Here is a 26,382-nt window from a genome sequence, read left to right on the forward strand (position 1 = left end):
AGGACAGGTGTAGACAAAAGAGACTACAGTGATAACGTCCGCTGATCAAATGAAATCATCCTGAATCGTCTTTGGCTGAAGCATTTGGCAATTCAACAATAGATGCAGACATTGCTGAGGGATGGATTTTTTTGTGCATCGATCAGATGCAGAGATAAGGAAAAAGAGAGACGAGAGCGACACAGATGATATGGCTGCATACACCATGCACCATAGGAGGACCGGTCTTCTGAATAAATGTACGGGTAAAAACACCACTAGCTCTCCGAATGTCTCCACAAATCCATCTCTCTGAGGATAGGGCACAATGAACCGATCGCGTAACAAGGTGTGTGCATTAGTGCAAATGTGAAAAGAGAACACAATGAAAATGAACGTGGTGTGAATGAACGAAGTAGGGCAGAGAAAAACAAAACAAGTCTTTGTCCCTCACAACATGCAGGATCAGATAAACGAAAATAACAGGTTGCCAGTTTGTGCTTATAATAAGTATCCTCTCATTCAAAAGCATCTGCCAAGTTCATGCAAATCCTTGTGTCATGCCTGCATGTCTCCATGTTAGTTTTGCACTTAGCTTTCACACATTAGAAATACATGTTGGTATAGTGGCGAAGGGACTAAATATCTGTGTGTGTGTGTGTTTGAATTAAAGTTGAAATGTCAATTTGAAAAACAGCAGCAGCACATGCAGATGCTGATTTATCTGTGTGTGCGTGTGTGTGTGTGTGTGTGTAAGTAAGGAGACAGACACGTCAATATCTAGAGCTCCTAATAACAACAGCTGTGGTGGGTTAATAGTGTTTACTGCTGTGTGCTTGAGTGTGTCTCTGTGTGTTTGAAGGGCACCACTGAAGAAAGTCGGCGGACTAGTGAGTAGGACGGTTTAAGAGGGAGGCAATAATGTTGACAATGTTCGGACCGTTCTGCCTCGGGAGGCTTCACATCTGGTCCGCCGGCCCTTGTGGATCTTGTGTTCTGTGCCACATGTCTCTCCAAACCCCGAGCGTGTTTGGTTCTTTTCTTGTCAGTCAAAACCTGGACTTTCATGTTTTTCTGGTTAAAAGTCTTCTGCAGCTTCCAATGCGTTTGGCTCTGGTGGCTCTTGGTTGGTGCTTGTAGTTTGAATGTGTCCGGGTCTGATTGAGCCAGTCGGGGCCTGGTTCTAAAGTTGTGGCAGGAAGACAGGCGGTACTGGTCGTGCTGGCAGTGTGGTTGGTTGGTGTTTATTCAGTGGGTCAAGCAAGAGTTTCTTTCAAGACTTTGGCCACAGCAGTTTACATAGAGATTTGTTGCAGATGATAATTAAATGCTGATCTTCTCACCACAATGTGATGGAGGTTATTGTCCAATACAGGCTGCCATTACATCTTACTGGTGGAACCATGCCATCCACACTACAGTCTGGACAAACTGCTCTTCTGTGGTCCTGGGCCAATCGAGTCACTGGATGGAAACAGGAAACAGCTGAGCTCTACTTGAGCATAGAATTTCTTCAGCACCACCGTGATATTCCCACACAACCAAGACATCACTTCGATAGTTTCATTGCAAAGAATCAGTGGTCCAGCACTGCGACCATGTCACTAGATCCTGGTTCCTGGGATAGGCTGGGCTGGGTTGACTGGGCCGACCAGGTGTGTCTGATTGGGAGAGTAAGTCTTAGGACCCACCAGGTGTGACTTGGTTATTCTGGATTCTGGTTGTGAGTCTGTTCAATGAGTAGCATCTGAGTTTGGTATGGATTACTTTGTTGCTCTGGGTTTGGTCTGCTTGGTTATGAATCTGGCTCTGGGTTAGAGGTTCAGTCAGCAGAAGGTACTAGATTCAGGACAGGCCAGAATGGGATGTGGTTCTGGTTACTTGTTCAGTGGGAACTACTACTGGACTCAGGTCGGGCTTGACTTGCGGTTCGATGAGCACCGTACAGGGTCACTGATGCTATGTGGTTATTCTGCATCACCTGAGGAAGAGGGAGACAGAAGGTATGGGTTACAATGGACTGGATTACAATCAAAAGGTTGAAGTAGTCGGGTCAAAGGCTTTGTTTCAAAAATACAGTTTCAAGCAAACTGAATGAAAATCGCCTCAGGTAAAACTATATAGAAATTAGGATTGCGGGCAAAATACTGAAGTCACATTCTGGTCCACCTCTGACCTGTGAGTTTACACTATTGTTGTAATACCTTTGCTAAAAATGTCAAATGTCAGCTTCAGAATTTTTTTTCATGCATGTACACTTTTGACAAGCTTGCAATGAAAAAAAGAAATCACTGCCATAACTGTAAGTGAATGGCTATACAGATGAGGTAATACAATGGTGATTGAGCCTGTGGCCCACTTCTACATTATTGTACTGTTTAGAGATTTGCAGGATAATGAATTGGGCGTCTGTGGCAACGTTCCTGGACAAAATGCCATATTGAGTTACTGCTAATCATTTCAGGCAGTTTTTGACCGCGGATCAGTTTGAAATATTGCAGGAGTAACGGAACAAGAACAAGCAGCCAAAGTGAGCCGTCAGATGAAGAGCAGCAGGCTGCACACCTTCAACTCCTCAGCGAGGTTACAAAGTACGTCCACTTCCTCAGACTGTGCCATATGCAGCTTATAATCAGATGATGGCTGCTCACTGAGGGACAGAAAAATGATTACCTGACTTCTTTATTAAAAACAACAATAATTTGTTTTGCTGTCCCCAGTATTGTGTAAACCGGTAGTATTAAACCACATGTCCAGTAAATAAGGTGACGCCAAATCAATCAGGACTGAGTCTCTTAAGGATCGCCACACCAACTATGGTGTCACACGTATTGTACACACTTGAATGCTTGCTAATGCCACAGTGATACGTGTTCTGACCTCAAAGATCATCCTCTGCAGTCCAAAGCAGAAGGTAGAGCCGAAGGGGTTGGTGTTGTTGGCTGATGAGGACCTGTCGAACACAAACATCGGATCAGAGCAGACACTCATTTGGATCATGTCCAAAAAACATGTTGCAGCGTGAATGTTAGAATTGTTCACATATGCTGACTAATTATCATTAAGTGTATGTGGGACACAATCAAAATAATATATATATATATATATATAAATATAAATATGATCCATTCTGTCTGTGTCGATGCGAGAGCATGTGTTTGTACCTGTGGAGCACGACAGGTTTTTCCATCGGGTGACCGAGCAGTTCCTGAATCTGATCCCACTGACGGAGGAACAGGAAAGTTAACAGACAACTCAAGAGACAACTTCTGTGGCAGTAGACAGAAAGGCTTGTTTATCTACTGCCTGGTATCACAAGGTCCCAAGACCTGTTTAAAAACGGTTTATTAAGGGAACAACAAGACTCTGGTTGTCAAACGCTGAATCATCTTTTCACTAAAACTAGTGATCATCTCCAGAAGACTTTTCTTCAAGCTAATTTTGGGCATAGGATGTTTTTAGTGGAAATCACAAGACTTGTATTATATGACATCAGAAGATAACTGCAGCCACCGTATAAAACAGACGTCATGATGTCCAGCTTTGATGGATATGAAACAAAAGGTTTCCTCATGACACGGAGAGCCGGTTTTAGAGATGCCAGAGAAAAACAAATGGTGGTACAGTCCCAATTACAAAGCTGAACTCAACGACACAGACACCAGGTCAGGTCGTTACAGCCCGACCATAGCGCCACCGTGTGAATTTACAACGACGCACTAACCTCTGGCAAATAAATTGTGTGTAGAACTGACCTTGCTGTAGGTTGTTAACATGCAGTCCTCCGTCTGAGAATCGGCTCCTTCTAGAGCGCAGCGACACAAACAGAGTAACTGGAGTTAGATGAGAGGATGAACATCATGCCGTTCCCACTGAGACACACGCGGTTCAATCTTTGAGAGATGTATGACCCGATAAGTGTCTCACCTTTCTTAATGACGAGTGGAATCTTAAAGTCACATCGATGATATCTGTGATGACAGAAAAAAACATATTTAAAACCATAGAAGATTGAACAGAAATGCTGCAGTACAAGTAGAGAAGTATGGGCTCACCGAATAACTTAATATCAGTTCTGGATGCAGATAATTACATATAGATGGTGCAGTATTAGGGTTGCAAAGGTTCGGTTGATTTCCAAACACATGCATAGATAATTTGGCACCATCCCAATAAACAGGTGGCCGAACGTAGAGTTCACAGTTTATATTCTGTTCACACCGTCTGCCTATCTTTACTAGCTAGCTGTTACCGTGTAGGATGTAGCGGGATTGAGGAGTTATAATTTTTCGATTTCCATTCATTCTTTATTGTAAAACATTTATTTTACAAATGAGTTGTTCACGTTAAATTTTGCACACAGTCCACAGTCAAAGTACCTTCCGTCAGTCACCACATTGTATGTATTATATGGCAAATTGATGGATTACGTCCGTTCATGATCTGGTAAAAGGTTTGTTTCTTTCTGCACATAACAAGGTAAACACAGCCAAAGACAGAATTGTGCAACCCCATGCAGTATTGCCAACTGAGGATGGAAGGGATCTGGTATTTACATATTGAAGTTGTAATGGCCGGGGAAGTTGGTATGGAGGACAAACTTCTTCACCAGGTGAGTTGCGGAGTCAAACAGGATATCCTGAAAATGAAGGAAACACAAACTTTAAGATTGCTTTGGCGTTAAATGTTTGTCAAGAGCAGCTCATTACAGTCCTGTCTACTGCAAACAGCGGGGCGAGTAGAGACATCCCAACATGCATTCATTATTACCAGCCAGTATTAGAGAAGAGGCTTCAGCGTCTCGTTCAGAGGATCCGAACACCAACCGACAGGATATTTCAGTGCAATATGACCGAAACAGACTCCACACTAACCAGAAGATGAATGTAATGCAGCTCAACAGTCCTGCAATAAATATGTCAAGGAACTTTGACTGAAGTACACTTATTGGTAGCTTTCAGGAGATTATAGATGGATATAATGCCTTCAGTGTCCCGTCAGAAAGGGCTGTCTGATTGCAAGGTAAAGGGGAGAGAATATTCTCAATGTAGCGTACACTGATACAGATTTGTTTTAGGTGGCTAAAATATGTTTGCAGCATTACATTGCTTACATAAGCTGGCTCTTGGGCTCCTCACCATCACCAGCAGTAACACACTATGCTTCACCACAGCCTTGTTCGCTGTCATTTATCCCCAAAAAGTACATCACCTTGAACAAGCTGAGTGCCCAACATCGCAGCTGTTATTCTAAAAAGTACATCAAATATTTATGGTATGTGTCTTCAAAACAAACTATGACTTAATTCAACTTAAAGTGAATAAAGTGTCTCATGAAAATCACAGTACGACTACAACTAGATTAAAAACACCATCACTGGAATTATACAAAATGTATGCACACGAACAAGCCGAGGCCGAGTTTACGCACCACTCCGAGGGAGAAGTAGTTGAAGAAGTAGTCGTTACATTTAGAAGGAACCTGCTTGTGAGGTGACGGAGAGTGGATCTTCATCTAAAATAAACAAGAACATATGAAGACGTAGAGGATCAATAGAATATACGTCTTCACTATTAATGCAGATACCAAGAAACGGTTTGTCGCAGTTGACTACACAGTTAACTAATCCACTGTATAATATAAGTATTTCTTACTTATGGGGATATTTGGGCTGTGTTAATGCATATGGCAAACATTTTGGCAAATGTGTCAGGCTTTTTGTTTTTATTCATTCAAATCAGCTTCTATAATATGTTTTTAATAAACTGTGAAGCCAAAATACAGACACTCAGACATTTAAGGCCACAGAGGCCCCCTCTGTTATCAATAGATTTCCTCTTAATGATTGATTCATTTCAGATTATTTTCAGGGCATAGTGAAGATAACACCAGTCGTTCAAACAACAACACATAGAATATGACTAGAAACAGTTCTTCTACCTTGTCCTCAGACTTGTAGAAGACTTTATGTGGCGAGCCCAGAGCACCCAGTACATCTTGACAGGAATCTCCAAAGTAGATGCTCCTTTCTAGGGATCGCACTTTAGCATCAGCCATCACACCTGGACCGCAGCCTGCAGTCACATTACAATACAACAGGAAAGGAAACTATTGAATCTGCAGATAAATGACACAAAAACTAAAAAAGTCAAATAACATGTCAGTGACATCGACTGTCTCCCTGAGAGTTGACTGTTGGACCAAATCCTTTTTTAAGTTTACCACACAGCTAGATTAAATACACGGTCTATTGGTACGTGCAGCTAAACATGTGATTGTCCATGTTAGTGTTACATCATCTTAAACATTAAATAGTAATACGATTAGTGGAGGCAGCCAAATGTATTGTGATCAATATGGCTTATATTTGAACAAAGAAATTCCAAATTGTGTTTATTGCCAATCTAAAAACATTTTGGGTTGCTGTTTAGCTCCAACTTTGCATCAGTGTTCCAGACTGTAGAAAGTCTGGGGGCCACAGAAGGAAAACATCCTGTGAATCAAAAGAGTAGATTTGAGGACGTGTGAGGAAAACACTTTGGACACACCTTGAATAGAATCATGGATCTTATAGTTTGCAGTCCTCCAGGCCTACACAGGCACGGAGATATTTGTTACCTGCAGTGAGAAGGCGGAATTTGAGCCCCAGAGGCCCGGCACCATCTCTCAGGACATCAACGCTCTCTGCAAAGATGTTACCAAGGAAACACGCCACCGGCATCACGGGAGCCCTGACGACAGACAGTTCAGGTTTGTCACGTGTTACATTTTGGAAACTCCACAAAGTCTTACCACTTGGTGTTGTTCTCTTTGGCTACATTGGAAAATGTTTGCTGGATATTCGCTGGGAGTAGTTTGATGCAGATTTAGATGGAGCTTAAACGTCTTCAGTGGTGTCTATTTTTAGAATAATACACCCTTTGGTAGCGGTATGTCCTCCATAAGTGATGTCTCGTTTGTGCATCTGCATGTGCCTGCATGTTACCTTGTTTCTTGCAGGTTGTTGCCGGTGTAGATGTGCATCCTCTTGACCATGGCCCCGTGTGGAATCTGCAGGGAGGCCAAACCCATGGCAAAGTTAGGCTGCCAAGGCAAAACAACTGGGAGTAGTATGGGGCTGCTACACACTGTGTTGGTGTGTGCACATTAACAACAATAGATGTTTTCCAGAAATATATATTTTTTTAGGTACAGAGAGAAGTGATCATTCAGTCATAACACTATGACTGACTTCAATAAATACCCGTGTTCAAGAGGTACAAAAACTCACTGATTAGTCACAATGCATTTTAATCCAATTTGGATCTCTGTCGGGAAGCAACTTTTAATCTGAGAAGGGTCCAGTATCGAATCAAAATGGATGAATGCAAACTTAACTTCTGTGCTGCTGATTATTGTGCATTTCCAAGTTGTATGCATCACTAAGATATCACAGATATGTTGGAGCAGCAGAACGGCGAAACCAAAATGATGTGATAAGCTGCAAAAACCATGTCGATGGGACACAAAGTCATTTTAGGGAGAAGTAAAAACATCAATATGTGACTCGTGCTTTCACAGTAGCAAGCTGCAGAATGGAGCAGACGGCAGAGCAGCTGGTTCATGACATGCATCACCCAAGACATCGACAGCTGCACAGTAGAAACAGTAAAACATCTGGCTAGTTAAACAAACCTCGATCCAAAATCAAATCCACAAAGGCAAAAACCTTTATGTGCTTTATGTGTGTATACACATGCAGCTCGCAGATTATGTGTTCAAATATGACAACGTGCTGTCTTGAGAATCTGAATTTGAAGCTGCTGGGCGTCAGCGTTGTTTCAGAATCTGCCCCAAAAGTTCCCTTTATCCGCAGGTGTGATGAGGATCACATTTCTAAGCGTTTCGGTAAAACTGACATCAAAGAAAAAAATCTCTGTGCTTAAGATTCACAAGCAGAGAGTCACATTATCAGCAAGCACGTGGTTTCTTCATTCAGTCCCACATTGTTAATCATCACGACATCGGGCTGACAGTGATTAAAGGACATGCTGAAGGCAAACATAAAGCATGACCTCACACGTTCCCATATAACGGGGAATCACTTGAACCACAAGGCTGCCTCATCTCCCCCGGGATGTGAGGAAACGACCTCCCAGCTCTCCCATATCACCGGCCGACAAGCAAGTTGATTCTCACCTCGTATTTTGGAGCTTCGTTCCACGAGTCCAGTTGGAAGGAGAAGGACAGCCCTCGGAAGTTGAGATGGAATAACTGCTCTGCAGCATTGTAAACTGGACGCAGACGAAAAGATTTAATGAGAGAGATCAACAAGATCAAGATGTGGGCTCATTTGTGAGACATCGTTAATGTGTTTATGCCGTGTGAAGTACCTCCAGGGTGCGTAGCTCCAAACGACTGGTCTATCTGCTCTATTGTGGGGGCAATGGCCTGAGAGTTGAAATGGACGCCACTGAAACACAACACACACACACACAGCCAGCGTTACACCTATTAACATTCATACAGGATGTGCTGCATTAGCTGAGGAGATATTGCCAGAGAATTGTGCACTGAAAGACAATCACTCACACACACGCCCAGAGTTTACGAAACACATTAACGCAGGCCGAATCTATTACTGTGACATCGTTCACTAAGTAGCTGCATATCTGAGAGGAGCTGCGATTTGTAGTTGAGAACTGTCTCTGTGGCAACATAAAATGGACACTGTAAACCATTAATTTTATTTATTTATATATTTATATATATATATATTTTAGGGGTGTAACGGTTCACAAAATTCACGGTTCGTTTCGGTACAGTAGAAAACTATAAATGCCAGAGAAATGTACTTGATTTTTAAATATATTTATTCATTACAACTAACATCATGAAGTCATTCTTTGACTTTGAACAATCATGGAACTATACCTGAGTGACTTATCTTCTATGGTGTCTTCTTAGCAACACATACGCATAAAAAACTAAAACTGCTCCTTAATGTTATGTAGTATTGTTACTTACATCTTGTATTGTTACTTACATCTTGCTTACATCTTGTATTGTTACTTACATCTTGCAAAAGAGATGTTTAATCTCAATGGGACTACCTGGTTAAATAAAGGTTTTAAAAAAAACAAAATTAAAAAATGTTTTTTAAATTTTTTTTTATTCAAATGTATTCGGTTCGTCATGCGTACCGAACCGTGAGCCTCGTACCGAACGGTTCAATACGAATATGCGTACCGTTACACCCCTAATATTAAACAAGTTTCTAATTGCCTTCAACTTGATTTTGGCATTATCATATCTACTCACCAGTATTTCAACTTGACTTTGCTCAGGTCATACACTTCGATCACCTGTCCCTCACAAAGATGAAAAAGTTGAGGGTACAAAACAAATAGTCAATTAAATGTCAAGAACACGATCAGAATCCAATGTATGTGTCAGATGCTGCTGCTGCTAAATCAACAGTGTTCACCTTGAGTCTCTGATTTGTGGCATCAAACAGCAGTTTAATCCCATCCTGAGTCAAGTTCAGTATGAGGTCATGGCTGAGTGGTGTCTGGAGGGGAGATAGAGAAACGAATTAATAACTGAGAGGCCCCCAAGAAGAGATATGCTGATAGGCAAACAATCAAAATCAATCAACATCAGCTGTTTTCCAACTTAACTCAAGAGAAACAAGGCACACACCAAGATTTATTTTTTAGAGACTATTTCATGTGAGAGTACGTATGCATTTCATATTTGGTGTTGTACATGTTAACATGAACTACTTCCAGTTCTTGAATAAATATTGAATCTAAGACGCATGGTGCTGTAATAACAACCTCCCAAACAAACTTTTGTTATCGCTGTTCAACCTGGGAAATCATTTCATATCGCCTCGCAGATATTGGATTTGAGGCAGATGCTTGTTGTTGGGGATTTTTTAAATAAACAATTTGACAACAGTACATCAGCCTGAATCCAATTGTTTTTTTAAGAATTGTGAACATGACACCGTCTTAAAAATAGACATTTCAGTGTTCTCTGCTGGACACACTATTGGCAAAACTATAACTGAAGTACATCAAACATAAGTTTGTCATTTCTGGTAGCTAATCAGCCTAAATGCACGGCACTACGATATTACTACCAAAAATATTGTAAAAATCGAAATATTTGGAGTTGTAAAATGACTGGAATTGCTGTGGCCACACAGGAAAGCCTAGAAAAACCTTCTAGATTGTGATTTTTAAACAAGCTGATTCACATTGTTGTGCGAGTGTGACAGAAAGAGCCCATAATAAAGACAGACTTCTGGCCATCTCACCTGTTCACTGTATAGCACCTGGACATTTTTGATGATGCGGCAGTGTTTCTGCAGAATAGAGATGGCCTGGGCCAATGGCATCCCTGGAAACACAGACATGCACGCAGGAATAAAGAGACGCAACTGTTTGTCTTGTTGAGCGTCAGTCAACAACAGTTAAGATGAACATGCAAGGAAAATCATTTAAAATATGGCTTTGATTTAACATGAATGAATAGCTTATCGTCTCAATCGCTTTATCCGTCTCTATAGAACTTGAAACAGTTGTAAAACTCACCTAAGGCGAATTCCCATTGCTCATTTCCTAGTGATCTCTCAGGCACCACCTCCAGGTCCAGCATTGGCAAGTAGTGGGGGGCAGCTCACGTCACCTCAAGACACAATGGGACCCTCTGAGGGACCCGTTCTCTTCCCCTGTCTGTCCCTGATCCCAGAACAGTCTCAATCGTTTCAGATGGCTATTTTAATTCATAACTCTATTGACTTATTTTTTCCATGTGAGCGCATAAAACAGCTCCTCAAACTATGCGTTACAGTAAAAGGTGGCCAGTTTCTCACGTCATATGAGATTAAAAAAATAATAAATAAAAACAAACGTGTTAAATATTCAAAATGAAATTCACAGAGCCACCTAAGACTTACATACGTTTTAAATAGCAGTTTTACAAGTTACCCAGAAAAGTCTGAAAGCTTGCAGACAAACAAATGATGCAACCTGCCAGCCAACCTCAGCTTACAAGGACAGCTGTCAATTAAGCTAGTACCCGTTTGTGTGGCTTTATCACATAATCGATATGGATTTAACAAAAATTAATTCACTCGATTCGACGTCAGGAGTAAACAAACAGATTAGTCTGACGTGTTCAACAGCCACACGTCCCCATCAGGCTTCAATGGAACAACGTGTTCGGTTACAGTTATGTTCTAGGTCTCCAAACAGACCAACCGAGCAACTGATCCAGTGATGAACACCCCAAAAAAACACAGGCACAAAAAACAACGTGTCAAAACCCGATTATTGTCACTGTTAGCTATCGTCTTCTGTCAATGCCGGGCGGTTACGAAAGCACCAAAGCTCGACAACAACACTGTTTCTTTGCGCTACGGGCTAACGTTAGCTGCCCTGCGCGTAATGGTAATAAAGTATAAATATAAATAACGTATGTGCCGAAAATAATCCTGAATTCAAGACAAAGACAATGAATATCGCGGTTCAGACAGGTACGACATTCACAAAGAAAGCACGCCGAGCCGTGGACTGTCTCTGCTGTCTTTCTTTCTTCCTTTCAGCGGAGGTTCAGGCTTTGGAGCTAGCTCTTCTGCCGCTTGTGCGCAAATTCCTGCCCGTGAAACGCTTTCGTTGTAACTCGTAAGCTCGTCTGCCGGTGAATGTCCACCGTGTCCTTAGCTCGGGTTTAATTTGTGTTCAATGTCAGGCGCAGATAAAAGCAACACAGTGTCCAAACAACAGCAACTTCAGGCATCAACAACTGCCAGCAGGATCAGCTGATACTTCAACTTCCGGTGTTCGACGCACGTTCTTGGTAGACGTGATGACGTCGTGGTCAGCTGACACAGATAGCGTTTCAAAATGTGCTCAATTTATGAAATATCTGAAACTGATGAAAAGTAAGAGAGAACAAAACTCTTTAAATCTTTAATGAAGTTTAAACTACAGAACCCCTTATTATGTCATTTATATTTTGTTTTATTTCAAGTAAGACATGCTTACTATAGTTAACCTAAATTGTTTGTACTCAACTTTATTTTGTAATTTACCGAGCTCCTTTATGTTTAAACAAAAATGGAAGCATCAAAATATGCTTCAAGTAAAGTACTCATAATGCAGAATGGACCATTTCACAACAACATATAATATTGTACTATAATTATTGATGCATTCATGTGTTCAGCGCTTTAATACTGTAGCTGTGTTGGAGCCCATTTCAATTTTGGCGTATAGATTATTGTCCTACACATTAATTTACAGGGTAGCTTGTGAATTTCCCCCTTAGGATCAATTCAGTGTCATTGATATAATAATATGTATTTATTGTTAAAATATATATACTATTCAAAATTGCTACATATAGTATAGTACAGTGATTCTTAACCATGGGGCCGCAAAAAACTTTCAGTTTTGCACCTGTGGGCCGCGAGGGCCGCGGGACCGCATAGGTTATCAATTGAAGACACCAGAGATATCACTGTTATCCATGAGACGCTCAGTTACAATATAGCTTCCCATGCGTCAGTCAGTTGTTTTAACAAGCTGCAATAAGCAGAAGAAGACACTCAGCTAGCCGCTAGTCTGTAGCGACAGTTATGGATACGTTTTTAAAAAGACAAAATGAAGACGACAGTGGTGCCATACCCCCCACCCCCAAAATAAAACAAGTCAAAATGTGTGCGCAAGTACAACCCTGACTTTCTTAAGTACGGCTTTGTGAACGGAGGCAACGAGGCAGAGCCGAGTGCTCAGTGTGTGGAATGTGAGCTAATGCTATCAAACGAAGCACTGGAGCAATGTTCCCTCTAAGCTGCGCGCTTGAGCAATCGCGCACTGCTCGCACAATCTCAGCGCACAAGAAAATCTATGCAGCGCATAAAATAAAATTCAACATAAACGTATTAATTAATATATAATATTAGTCCTAATCTTATCTAATCAATTAAACCAATAATAATAATAATAATAATAATAATTTTGTTTTCTGTACTATTTTGCAACGTAACTCAGTGAGTGACAGGTGTCCAGCCAATGATACGATTCGGTTCACTTACGCTACGCAGCCAATCATAGCATTGACACTATTGCCCTGCCCATTCGCGCCGTGCAGGTTAGCTAGCTAACAACAGTGCGGCGGAGTTACGAGACGCAAATGCCCCTTATCCCCCCTTATCATGGCGAAACGAACGGGCAGCGACATAAAGTCAAAGCAAGAAGCAGACGAAGCCATCAACCTGGACAAAGTGTACAACCATTGGAGAAGTGAGAAGGACAGACGTGAAAAATAAGGTAAAATTTAAGTCAGATTTGTGCATATTCTAGTGACATTTATTAAGATTTTTTACTTATGGATATTAATCATTAAATTATGTTACTACTAGATAATTTATGGGTAGTAGAAATGATAATACAAAACGGAGTAATTACATATTTTACAGACAGAGTTACAGGAATTTACACTGTATCACAAGCTACAGCACACGTCATTGTGCAAAATGTGAATGTTTTAATGTGAACAAAATGTTATGTCTGAAAGGTGTATATGTATCATTTCTTCCAGAACAGGACCCTCACACAGGCCACAACAGGACCTCACACAGGCCAAAGCAGGACTCTTCCCATGGCCAAGCAAGACTCTCACATAAAACATACTACACATCTCATGAACAACAAGATGTTTGTCTTTTTCCTTTAAAGTTTGTCAAATCACTTATATTAAAAGTAAACTAGTGAAAATTGCTGCTGTAATTTGATTATTTTAATAAGCCATGTAACTTGCTATGATCCAAGGTTTTGAACAGGTGTGATACTGGTGTGTGGCCACAGCGTGCACATCTGATGTTGCTCACAGTGGTCCTCAGTGTGCTCAGGGAGCTTGTGTGTATGCCCAGACACATGAAAAATTAGAGGAAACATTGCACTGGAGCCTTCAAAAATAAAGCGACACGTAGCGACGAAACATCCAACGCTCGTGGGAAAGTCTGTTGGGCTTCTTGTTGTGTATGCAGGTTTACATACACATGATAAATAAATGTCTTTGTGATCATCACATTGTATCATTTCATTTATTTGACAAGGGTTTTGCCTGTTCAACTCCGCGATCCCCTCCCCTTCCGTTCCGATGGCTTGCTTGCGCAAACCACGTCACAAAACATGTCCGTGTTTGGTATCCCAGCATGCCCAGAATCCTCATCTTTGCAAAGAAATCATCGATTTTCTTTCATTTCTGATGGATTTTTCACAAAAGGAGACCAAACACACACTGTCCGAAGTCGCCATAACCGCTGCAAGTCGTATCTTGCAGCATGTCGACGGAAAAAGACACATTACAGACCCGACAACGTGCTAGCGGATGTTACCATGGAGCTAGTGGCTTCAGAAAACGCTAGTACTTATAGTACAAACCTTATCTTCCTCTTCTTTAAACCGTCAACCAATGTATAACCTTACGTAATTGAGCTACCCGCACACTCGATCGTGCGCTCGGTCGTAGCCATTAAACACAGCAAGTCCCCTAATCACACACCATGTCTTCTACCATATATACGTAGTTTTTGCAATTTGCAAAGGCTAAAAATAAAAGGAAAATAATATAATATCAAAATATAAAGGAAGAAACACATTTAGTGTGTCAGAATATCATTTGGTTACCATGTGTCCATTTGTGTCTCCAAATGTCCTTTTAGAGCTCCGCCTGGATCTCTTCATGGAAGAAACACTGTAGAATGGTCATACTTTGTCCAATATTCTTCAAATTTGAGGCAGTTGTTCACTGATAGTGTAGTTACAGCCTTATACTGTCATTACCTGCAAAAATACAGCCACAGGCAGTTATTTATACTGAAAGATACTTTTTTATTTTATGCGGACAAAAATCTTCAAAAAACAAAAAACAGTCCATAAAAATAACATTCATATGTGGAACACGTGAAACAATGAAAAACTAAAGTAACAAAAGTCCTCAAAAGTCCTAAATTTCTGGAGACGTTTTGTAATTTTCAACTCAGCTTTACATAAAATAGCCTACCGCTGCTACTGCTAGTCCATAAAAAAGCTGAAAGATGAACAAAAATGAATACATATACAGAGGTGAGAAGTAATATAAAAAGTAAACATCATGACTTTCACACAAACAAAATGATAAGATAAAAAACATACCGTTTCATAGTGCTGTAACAGGACAGGGAACTGTATTTAGGATTTAACTGTCCTTCAATGATGAAGAACATCTGGGTGATTGATCGATCAATAGATGGATTCTAACTACATTAGGTTGGTACCATAGACTGTACAACCTATGACCTGGCCAAAAGATGAGTACGGTTGATTTCAATCCAATTGTGTTATACAGAAGTGACAGAAGTAATATGGGACACCTGCGACTGATGTGTATGGTGTGTCTTGTTTATTTTCTGATTTGATTAATTGCATGTTATAGTCAGATGTTACATCATCTCTGTACAGTATAAACCACGTATCTCCAAACAGTTAACTTTTCATGAGCTAAGTAGGAAATGTTTCTTAACCCATAAAGGAACACTTAAATCCTTCAGTTTTCTGAAAACAAATCACAAAATGTGGAGATACATGGTTTACATTGGACAGCGATTTTATGGTATGATGACCCTGTTGCACTGAAAAAGTAATACACTTAACTCTAAAGGAAATTAAGTATCACCAATTTCATGCACACGGTTGGGGTTCATTTTTGTCTGACATTCATACCAGATCACAAGTCCACCTGGCTGACATATCCCGGTTAAATAAAAACAAAAAAGAAGCCCTTTGTCGAGCATGCTACTGTTTTGGGTCCACGTCAAGAGCGTGCCGAAATTTGGCTGCACAATGACATAGCCTTGGGTCACCCAGTTATTCCTTCCCAAAGCGCTTTAAAGTGAGTGCTCTCTTGTAAATAGGCTGCAGATAGGGAACAATGGAGAACGTAGGCCTGTTTGGCTTCATGCATATAAAGAAAACCCAAGTGGAGAACCAGTCTGATTGTATCACACCCCTCAGAGGACGAAGGATGTTTGAATTGACCCATACACCCGCCCACCCCACAAAAACACCCAATCATTTTCTGATTGCTTCCAGATGCAAAGATAGCAGAGTTTGTAGCAGTTTTCTTTGTCAATTCGATGTTGTTGCTACAGAATCCGTGATTCTACAGTCACGGGAGTCTCACCATAGTGATGTTTCAAACACATCATGAATATTAGAGTACAGCAAACACTGCTTAACCATAAAATCTGGTATGATTCTCTCTGGATGCCCTCCTCCAACCTGCCCACATGAATATGATTCAGTTTACCCTGTTCTCATCCCCCTCCCCTCCCTTTCCCAGCAGGTGAACTTTGGTCTACGAAAACAGCAGGTTTCAGGAAGTGTGCTCGGTATAGTTGGGGTTAACGAGGGCATGCCCACAAATGTGAAGTGCTGCACAGCACTGAACAATGCAGACACAACGCTTTTCCTTTTCTGCCCCTCAAACTGTCAACACGTCACTTTTGTCGCATGCCCCTCTGGTAATCCTGACCAACAAGCCCCGGCCGTTACCCTGAGCCAAACAAATCTCTCTTTTCTCTGCCCCCTCCTTCTGTCTTATATAATACCCCTTCACAACCCCTCTCCCTCTACTTTCAACATCTTGTATCCATAGAAAATATTCTTTTGGTATTTGAATCTAGCCCTATCAATTCATTTCAGACCTGGACAAAAAATATCGAAGTCTTTGACTGATTTGGTCTCTGCTTTATATATCTGAAACACTCATTTGACTCAAGAAACAACTTCAACTCTGGATGTGTCACATTTGCAAAATAATGCTAATTCTACTGCTCATGTTCCTTCCTCTGCATTGTATGTATTCAACGACTGTTTGCCCAGGTCTCTTGTGTCCGTATTCCTGTTAATCCCTCTATTTTAGAGCTTGATTCACTTTCAATTCAATCAATTCAGGAAGTTTATTTTCTTCTACATTTAAATGCGTCAAAAATCTTTGGCGACTGAAAACGATCATATCAAACCTGTTAGGAAATAATAGTGAACAATTGGTCAACAATTGCAGTTTCCGTTGACTTTTTCTCAGTTGACTGTATTGAAAGTGAATGGACAGCCAGCCCTGTTTTTCTCTTCTTCCTCTTTTCACTACTTCCTCATCCACTTCCTCCTCAGCGCATCTTGTGTTCCACGTCAGCGTTGGCCATGTTTGAGCCAGGGCTGGGGTCCTGTTGTCGTCTGGACTGGGGAGAGAGAGGGATGGAAGGATGAAAAAAGGGGAGAAGAGGAGAGGAAAGGAGAGAGAGAGTGATGAGGAGAGAAGACAGGAAGAGGGACATGTGAAGGATAGCAAGAAAGGGATCAGAGACAAAGAGACAATACATTAAGTACAATTAACAGGTATAAAGACGTATGGTAACACTCTACTATCTACAGACACATAATCATAAATGATTACAACTATATTTTATTGTGTTATGAAGTATCAACTGTTTGATCCCCAGTTATGGATCCTTTATAGGAGCAGTTAAATTGCTGACAAAATAAACACGTATAAATGGCCATATATCTTCTTACCACAACTGTATTATAAACCAATTGTTGTTGTTCACTTACTGCTCATGAATCATACAGGTGAGTAAAAATTAAATGCTAGCTCCAAGGTTATGAAAGGTAACCGACAAGGACCCAAATGTGATTCATTTAGTACAGTAACAACTGTACTAAATTAATCTACAACTATTAACAAATAAAAGTTGTAGTTCCACAAACTGTCCCTAGAGGAGGCCAGAGAACTCTGCGATGACAAGGCTCAGCGCTGCTGTTTATACACTTCACTGATATTTTAGTTAAGGTGGCTGGCAGACGGACAGGCAGACGGACAGATACACTGGCAGACACAGATAAACACACACACACACACACACCAAGTGGATCATTAGGTCATCATTAGGAGTCATGAGTATGACAAGACTTTTAAATATATTTCATGACTGCGTGTGTTTGTGAGTCCGTGGCATGACCTGGCTCCTGATGTAAAAAAAAAAAAAATACTTGTGGTAAGATGTTTACACTTCAGTGATAGCTGAGGGGAATAGAGAGGGGCGAGAACGGAGAGGGAGGTGATACAGTGTGTGGAGAGGTGAGGCAGAGCGTAGAGCAGACAGAAATGCAGACAGAGATAGTAAAGGGGTCGCTTAGTTCAACTGGAATGTAGTTTGTGTCATCTCAATGACTCACCATAATAGCAACTTACACACACACACACACACACACACATACACAGTATGTCATACTACCATTTTGACTTCTAACAGCCAGACTGACTCCAGTCTCCTCTGGGAAGCTTTATGTTGCTTTATGAAAACTGCTGCTATCAGATAAATATAATTAGGACTTGTGGAGCCACGATGAACTGGACTCTTAATTGTTCAATTGACATTGAATTGAATTTGGGATCTTGCAGAATTGCCAAATTCCGATGTGAGCTCTATGTGTGGGAAACTGAGTTTTGTTATTTATTATTTTGCAAAATGATTTACATGGTATGATGCAGTGGCTCCCAAACGTTTGCTATCATGGCATAATTTGGAAGTTGAAGAGAAGAAAAGAAACAAAAAGCATCAACGCACTCTTCTTTTCTTCATCGTTCCCAAATGAATCTGATTCATATGACAGCAGATCATTTTGCCTTGTGATAGCAGGAAAAGCACAGGTGGAACAAATAACATGAACAGTCCGCTCCAGCAGTTATTGCAATGGCCTGCAACAGTTAATCACGTGACTTGTTACACCTGTGTTTGAAATGTCAAAATGTCTGCTGTGAGAAAGGCACATTCAACTTGTGTTTCACTTCACGTTTGTTCATTATGAGCTGCATTAGCTCAGCGGAAACTAGAGTGTATTAATCAAAGTCAAAGTCAAAAAAAATCAACCTCCTAAACACTTGGTTATCTGTTTATACTCTACCACACCAGTTACATGCTACTTTAAGTGTTTGGAGTGATTTAAGATACATTTAGATGATGGACAAATTCTACAAAAGCCAGCCTGCAGACATGTGAATATGAACACTGAGGGCTCTGAGTTTACGAGGTGAAGGAACAAACTAAATATCCACGGTTCTCACTGTTGCTGCTGCATCGTGGCTGTCGTGTAGTGTTTGTAGAAGGGAGTGGCCTTTGCTAATCATAAGGGCAGGAGAGCTTTCTGTATTGATCTACACACAGATGGAAGCCTGCTGGGCCACTATAGGCTGCTTAACCACAACTCAATACTGGAGAGGAGTGTGTGTTTGCGCGTGAAGTGACAAACGTAGAGATTTGCTATATCTGCGAGAGTGTGCACATGTGACTGTACAGTATCTGAATGTGTGTGCGTGTGTGTAAGTCAAAGCAGGGGGTCTGATGGCAATCAATACTAATGATATATTAATGCTTTCAGTGCCAGCTCATCATTCACCACCAAATCTCATTCTGTTGAGCACTTGGAGAAGTGTGTGTGCGCATGTGTGTGTAAGTGTGTAAGTGTGTGTGTGTGTGTGTGTGTGTGTGTGAGAGAGAGAGAGATAGTGTGTGGTTCAAAGGCACACTTCTTCCAGATCAATCCCTTCCTCATCCATCATCCTGTCAGGTACCTTCTGACCTTGATTGACTGGAATTTCACTTATTTTGGATGAAAAATGTTGCATCTGCCAAAATGACGAGGCTTCAGGGATTGAAGGCGAAGCAGCTTCGTAATTTGTGAACGAAACGGCTTCCCTGTTGTTCTGCTGAGCTTTACTGTAATACAACGTACACAAGCCAAACAAATTCGGAGTTTGAGAGTCAACTTTCCACAACAGCATTTTTTAAAGTCTAATCTTTGTTGAACATAACATACAGCAAGTCATCACCGATCAACTTAAAAATCAATCTTATTCTGACTTTCAGTGAGATGTTTTATGGTTGTAGTAATGTCTTATACATGTTTCTCAGATTGAGATTGTGTCTTGAAAATGTGAAAACCATTTGTATGGAGTTCAGTCTAAATATCGTACATTGTATGCCACCTTACCCTCCAGAGATGCAACTTACACTGAAATTGTATTTTTCAAAAATGTCATGATTCATGTACAATGCAAGCATGAAAAATGTATGACTAAACTACAGTATAACTCTATGCCAGCCCCTTTATCCCATGCCCCTCTCTCTCTCTCTCTCTCTCTCTCTCTCTCTCTCTCTCTCTCTCTCTCTCTCTCTATCTCTCTCTCTCTCTCTGCTGCCCTCATTCACATACTGTTCCTTCTGCATTTCTGCCTGATCATCTATTATTGATTTACAACAGACGAAATCAAAATATATGTTTTACAAATATAGACAGTAAATATGGGGGGAATCATTTGATTAGTCTTTACAAAAATAACACACATTTCGTGACTTCTGTCTTTGTTTTTCTATCTGACAGACAGAAGAACTACAGACGGATGAATAAATCAGCAGCTAACTAGAGACAAAGAGAGACAGAGGGAGAGGTGGAGTTCAGACCACAGCAATGCAGAGGCTGAATCTCTGCAGCTATTCGGCAATGCCCGTCAGTCACACCCAGAGAAACAGCTCGGAGCTGCAATATCCCACAGCGACTGCTGTTTCTAACAGTCGTAACTCTACAACCTTACTCATGCAGTTGTGTTATGAAACAAATTTTGCAACAGCAGAAGAATATTAACGCAATCTAAATGATCCCTTCGTCCAACATTAGACTTTTCACCCACTATTCTTTCTCTGCACCCTACACACACTCTAGAGAAGTCATTATTGCACATAACAAAATACGAAGAAATAAATAAGAAGAACCAAAGCATCTAGACCTAGAATCACCGCCTCGTGTTGTATGCCTCCACCAACCAGTCATGTTGCAATTTACATCCTTGTCTGGCCAAAATGTCATCACTTCATAAGTCTATACTAAAAGACAATAGTGCGTGAATGTTAAAATTATCATGTAAACTATTTGAAGTTATGGCCTAAATCATGTTTTGTGATGTCACACTGACCTATTACAAATTTGAAGAAATTCCCTCAACACGTTTACTGATAATGGGATGGAAATAAAATGCAGACATAACATACATACATAACACTATATCCATGTTGTCTCCACCCATTTAAGGGACACAACATGTCCAGGGCCATGAAGGGGACAAGACTTGTTCAGGACTGTGCAGTTTGTTTGTTATATTGTAAAATGTATGGCGTAAGGAACACTTCTTTAGAGCCACAAGTTGGTCCACAAATTTGGTGAAAGAAGTGTTGCTTCTTTGGTGTTTTGATTGAGCGCATTCATCAGAAAGGTCAGGGAGTGAACTGCATGCAAGGGAATGTGTTTGATGAAGAGAGCACATGGCGGCAGAGAGAAAAACGAAATGTTCGAGGGCCACAGAGAAATTGCTCCAACACGCAGCTCCAGCAACATAAAAATGCACTTGTGTTAAATTGCTTTGTGAAATTTAGAAAAAGAAAAACGGCACACACTAAAACAGTATCCATGTTCTTCAGCTCGTTCCTCTTTGCTCTGAGCCACCATATCAAGTCGTTCTTTTAAAGGACTAGTTAGACGTTTTGAGAAATCTCCAGTTGGATGAGAAAATTGACACCCTGCTCATATTTATACATCAATAAGTATTAAAACTCCAATCAGCAGCTTGTTCACTTAGTTTTGCATAAAAAACGGAAGCACAAAACAACTTGAAGCAGCGGGAAACAGCCTGCAACGGGACCAGAATGTAACCGAAAGTGGGACAAAGTCTCCATTTTTCTACTTAATGATTATCAGTGCCAAATCGAATGCCTTTTTTTTACAGCATGTTTTTTTAGGGGATAGGGTATTTGTATTGATTCAGCAGGAGACACAGGTTTTCTTTTTCCCCCCAGAGCCTCGGGAGGAAACATGAGATCAGTCAGATGAAAGATGACCTTCAATAAATGCCCCTCTGTCTTTTCTTCCCCATCTTGCTGTCCCCCCCCCCCCTTCTCATTTCTAACCCCTCAGTTCTCTTCATGTGCTAAATTCCTGCCTTTCCTTTCTCTCTAATTTGTGCCGGGCCATATGCTCCAAAGCTGTGGTAGGTCTTGCTGCTGATGGTGATGATGATGTGTGTGTGTGTGTGTGTGTGTGTGTGTGTGTGTGTGTGTGTGTGTGTGTGTGTGTGTGTGTGTGTGCAAACTAGCTATGAAATGGTTACATCTTGCCGTTTCTGTCTCTCACGCCACGCAAGCATGAAACAAGCAGGATCAGATATCATAGTCATAACATTCGTGAGAAGTGCATGCATATTCATGAACAACAGACACACGAACAACACACACATACGTTCAAATAAAAAGAAGGAGCAGATGCCGGTGGTCACACACAGAAAATAATGGACAAACACAGGAATGCACATACGTATGTCAAACATTTGGACACACACATAGTTGCACACACACACAACCACACACATATGCACACACACAGGGTGGTTTAGTGCATGACAGTGTGATAGATGGTGAGAAATGAAGGACACAGACCCTGTTCTTTTCTGCTGGCTGTCTGTGTGTCATCAGTCCCAGATTTTAGAAACCACAGGGTCCTAAAAAATAAACAATTTGGGGTTCATTCGTAACTTCGTCAACTGAGGAAGGATTGATCTCCCCAAAGCCTTGCTGGGAAAGTGAGTTTGTCTCAAGTTTAAGACGGTCACAACATTCAAACTGACAGTGTATACATGTGTGAATCTGACATGTACATGATGATAATTCAATGAACAAAACACAATTGGTCAGATCTCACAACAATTTACATTTTTGAAATTTGTATTTTTTAAATTGGTTGATTCATGACGGTGTTGTTTTTCCGGTGATCTGTTGCACAAAGTAAATCAACTACTTTCCCTTCAGAGGCTTTTGGGACACCTGACAAAACTGAGTCATTCAATAGTTCAATGATATCAAATCAAATCAATTATCAGATTAGATTTATTGTCAAACTGATCATGCACTAAACCTTTCATCATTCAAACTGTGAAAAAAAAGATTTCAATACAAATATGTAAACGCACACAACCACACATCACACAACCCGAAGCGACCCCAAGCGCTGAGAAAGAAGACCCTGCTGGAAACTGACTCTGTGGCTTTGATAAAACAGTGTTTCGTCTTAAACACACCCATCAATATCGACTAGAAATACCGTATTTTGGCAAATATAGAACAAATTAAGGGCACTTTTGCTGAAACAAAATAAGTATCTATAAGTTTCTAGTTCCTCTTAATTTTACTTCCACATTCATCATTGTAGAGTGCCAAATTATGTTCTGAATGTTTGCAAGCGAGACAGTATAAATTGTACTGTTAGCAAGCTAAACGTAGCTTGCTTTAGAGTTATGAATTTGTAAATCAAATTTCCAGTTGGGTCTAGCCTAGCAAAGCCAGCCCGCAAATTTCAAAGTTCACTTTGCTCATTTCAAATCAGCTGCACAAGTAGATAACGAACAGCTTCACTCTGACGTCAACACGAGCCCTTCCTACACGAGGCCGGATCAATGAGCTGCCCGCTTGAACGTCTGTTGTCTTTGCTTCCCATTCCCAAACCGAAAAATATATCTTGTGGGAATGTCTCACAAATTATTGTCAAAATCAATGAATGAATTGAATTTGAGTTCTTATTTACGGTGGTTACTTCACAATGTAACTTAACAGCCGTTGGAATTGTTGGTTTTGATGAGCTGTGGATGATGCAGATGTGTACTCAGGGTGTAGCCGCTGAATCATCACTTTTGGGTGTGCTTACAGGTGCAATGGTGCACACCCAACAATGATGATGGCTGTGGTGAGAGGTGCAACAGACTTGAAGTGAAACAATGCATTTCAGTATGGGTATTAAGTTACTCTTCATGGTTGGTGAGAGTCAGGAGGGTGGAAAGTCCCAATATTGTTTGTCTGTGAACTGTGGTTCACAGTTATAACTCATAGTTCACAGATTGTTGTGAACAAATGACACAACATGTTTCTCCAGACTAGAATCTGAATCTGACATTTAGGTTGGCTTTGCATGGCTAAGTTGGTCTCAAGAGGAAGCAGATTTGTCCAGTTACAGTTCAAGATACACTGTCCAGTAACAGCCCACTCCTCTTTGAGATGGCAGACCACTGTCGGTCCGCTATGAAAACCACCTTCACAGGGCCCTCTCACCTCTAGATCCTCTCTGTGTGATCGGTCTCTGTCTTCAAAGTCTCGGGTTCTGCGTCGAGCCTCTTCAAACGCTGCCTGGGCCAAAGCATCCTCCTGCTGCACACACACACACACACACACACACACACACACACACACACACACACACACACACACATAGACCGATAGAGACTGAGTTGAGTTTGAACAAGGCAAAGACAATACATCTCTCTGTCTGCATGTGTTGTGTTACCTGTGCCCTCTCTTCATCATACTCCAGGTATCCCATGCCATCCAGCCTCTGTAGGTCGATCCAGCCTCTCCACATCACACACACACCGTTCAAAATCATGGGAGCCTTCAAATAGACCTGGTGGGAAATAGAGAGAGAGCGAGAGAGAGAGAGAGAGAGAGAGAGAGTATTTTCAGTCCTGCAACAGTTTTGAAATTGTTCTGTTAAGTTCCTCTGCTGCTAATGTTGAAACCCTGATGAGCTCTTCTTTAGTATAACTCAGGTGTTATTGTAAAATGGCGAAAAAGCTACATGAAAGATGATGAACACAGCAGAAGAGGACTGAGATCTGATGCTCTTACAGAACTAAAGAAGAATGATTCTCTGTGTCTTTGGAAAAGAATATTTTTTTCCAATAACATAACAAATGAATGTGACCTCGAGTTACATAAAAAATTTAAATTCTTGAATCCAAAACAGTCAGCTGTTTTCCCAGAATAATAACAAGCTCAGTGTTTGGGTGATGGTGTCCGTCCCACCTCCACCCCCATGACTGCTGTGAAAGAGCAAAAAACACCATCTACGTCAAAACCTCTCCAGTACAATTGGGTGTTGGACTAGTAAGTCACACACACACACACAGACACACACACACACACACACACACACATTGAGGTGCATTTACATATGTGTGCATGAGTTGAGGTTAGTGTGTTTCCATGAGTGTGTGTAACCACACATGTCAGTCCCGTTTAAGTGGAGAAGTAAGCATTTGTATTGGACTAAACGGACACAAAGTTATCCAGAACAAATATATGCCGGGAAACATTTTCTTCTTTTCGTCATTTGTGTGTGTGTGTGTGTGTGTGTGTGTGTGTGTGTGTGTGTGTGTGTGTGTGTGCGTAAACCTTTACTGTCAGTGCCCAGAGTTTGTGACTTTCTCAATGGATGTATTCACACACTGGCAGACAAATCGGACTTTGTGGCATTTTATTCTGGGATTATGACCTCATTTATTTATGACACGTAAATTCCATGTTGCTTCGGTTCTCATGGGTCTTCAGTTAAGCCTGATAATAACAAATAAGGTACAAAACATATCAGCAGGCTGCCCACAAATCATTACGTCTGTGTTGTTTGACCTTGTGTTGTCTGTTTTGTCTATCTGTGAGGGGGAGAGCAGGGATGTGGGAGAATGAGCCGTGATAATAAAGGGATTAGAAGTTTTTACTTGTATTCTATTAAGCCCTTTCTCTTCCTCGTGCACTCGGATAAGCACAGTAGGCCGTCTACAGCGTAAGATGTGATACTTTTGTAACCTTTTTAAGTATTTGGCAGCTGAGGAGCCAGATATTTCCTTTAGTTGGTGGAGACCAAAAACAGAGATAACAGAATATTAGAGATACATTTCTTCAGGTGGCCAGAAACCCAATCCAAGCAGGATACAGTAAACGTGGGTTTTGCTTTCATTATAGTGAGTTTTTGCTTTTCATTATAGTGAGAGACAACAGACGGAGAGACGCAGTGAAACACAGACACAGTCTGTTTTTTTTCCCAGGGTAGAAAGTGTTGAAGTGGTATTTTTATCTGAGTAAACAAGTATTTAGGAATAAATGAAATAAATCCAAAACACTCCCAAAATGCACATATATACGAAGTGATGACAGGATTTTTCTCTGGGACGCTGGGCAAGCTCCACGTTCCTGCATTTTTACACTGGCTATTTTTGGACAGACTCTCACAGGGACCTCTTTTACCACAGCTACCCACAATGCACCGGGGTTGCAGGGGAGGCCGCACTCCAAGAGACTGCGGGTTTTTGTGTTTATTCGAGTGAATGTTTATCTGTGTGAGTGTGTTAGGGAGAGAGAGAGAGAGAGAGCGAGAGAGAGAGAGAGAGAGAGAGAGAGAAATATGGCTTCCACATCTGTGGGGCTGTATGGTGCTTTTA

General features: G+C 41.0%; 2 protein-coding genes across 2 annotated transcripts in view; both read right to left on the reverse strand.

Moving 5' to 3' along the window:
* phaf1 (phagosome assembly factor 1) overlaps positions 1–11,749 on the reverse strand; it is a 12,143-nt gene extending 394 nt beyond the window's left edge. The window contains exons 1-16 of the mRNA XM_079268424.1: positions 10,560–11,749; positions 10,283–10,365; positions 9,446–9,529; positions 9,280–9,323; positions 8,352–8,431; positions 8,158–8,252; positions 6,965–7,029; positions 6,598–6,710; positions 5,920–6,053; positions 5,410–5,493; positions 4,536–4,618; positions 3,907–3,950; positions 3,735–3,784; positions 3,144–3,202; positions 2,860–2,932; positions 1–1,960 (exon numbers count right to left, since the gene is read on the reverse strand). The exon at positions 1–1,960 is cut by the window's left edge and continues 394 nt beyond it. Coding sequence (XP_079124550.1) covers positions 1,865–1,960; positions 2,860–2,932; positions 3,144–3,202; positions 3,735–3,784; positions 3,907–3,950; positions 4,536–4,618; positions 5,410–5,493; positions 5,920–6,053; positions 6,598–6,710; positions 6,965–7,029; positions 8,158–8,252; positions 8,352–8,431; positions 9,280–9,323; positions 9,446–9,529; positions 10,283–10,365; positions 10,560–10,623 — 1,251 coding nt within the window. The 5' untranslated portion in view covers positions 10,624–11,749 and the 3' untranslated portion in view covers positions 1–1,864. The remainder of the gene's footprint in view (positions 1,961–2,859; positions 2,933–3,143; positions 3,203–3,734; positions 3,785–3,906; positions 3,951–4,535; positions 4,619–5,409; positions 5,494–5,919; positions 6,054–6,597; positions 6,711–6,964; positions 7,030–8,157; positions 8,253–8,351; positions 8,432–9,279; positions 9,324–9,445; positions 9,530–10,282; positions 10,366–10,559) is intronic.
* Positions 11,750–14,872: 3,123 nt separating this feature from the next.
* cbfb (core-binding factor subunit beta) overlaps positions 14,873–26,382 on the reverse strand; it is a gene marked incomplete at its 5' end in the record, with an annotated part of 30,673 nt that continues 19,163 nt past the window's right edge. The window contains 3 exons of the mRNA XM_079273215.1: positions 14,873–17,254; positions 24,221–24,316; positions 24,453–24,569. Coding sequence (XP_079129341.1) covers positions 17,183–17,254; positions 24,221–24,316; positions 24,453–24,569 — 285 coding nt within the window. The 3' untranslated portion in view covers positions 14,873–17,182. The remainder of the gene's footprint in view (positions 17,255–24,220; positions 24,317–24,452; positions 24,570–26,382) is intronic.

The sequence above is a fragment of the Melanostigma gelatinosum genome, assembly GCF_949748355.1.
Source record: "Melanostigma gelatinosum genome assembly, chromosome: 1".
NCBI lineage: Eukaryota > Metazoa > Chordata > Actinopteri > Perciformes > Zoarcidae > Melanostigma > Melanostigma gelatinosum.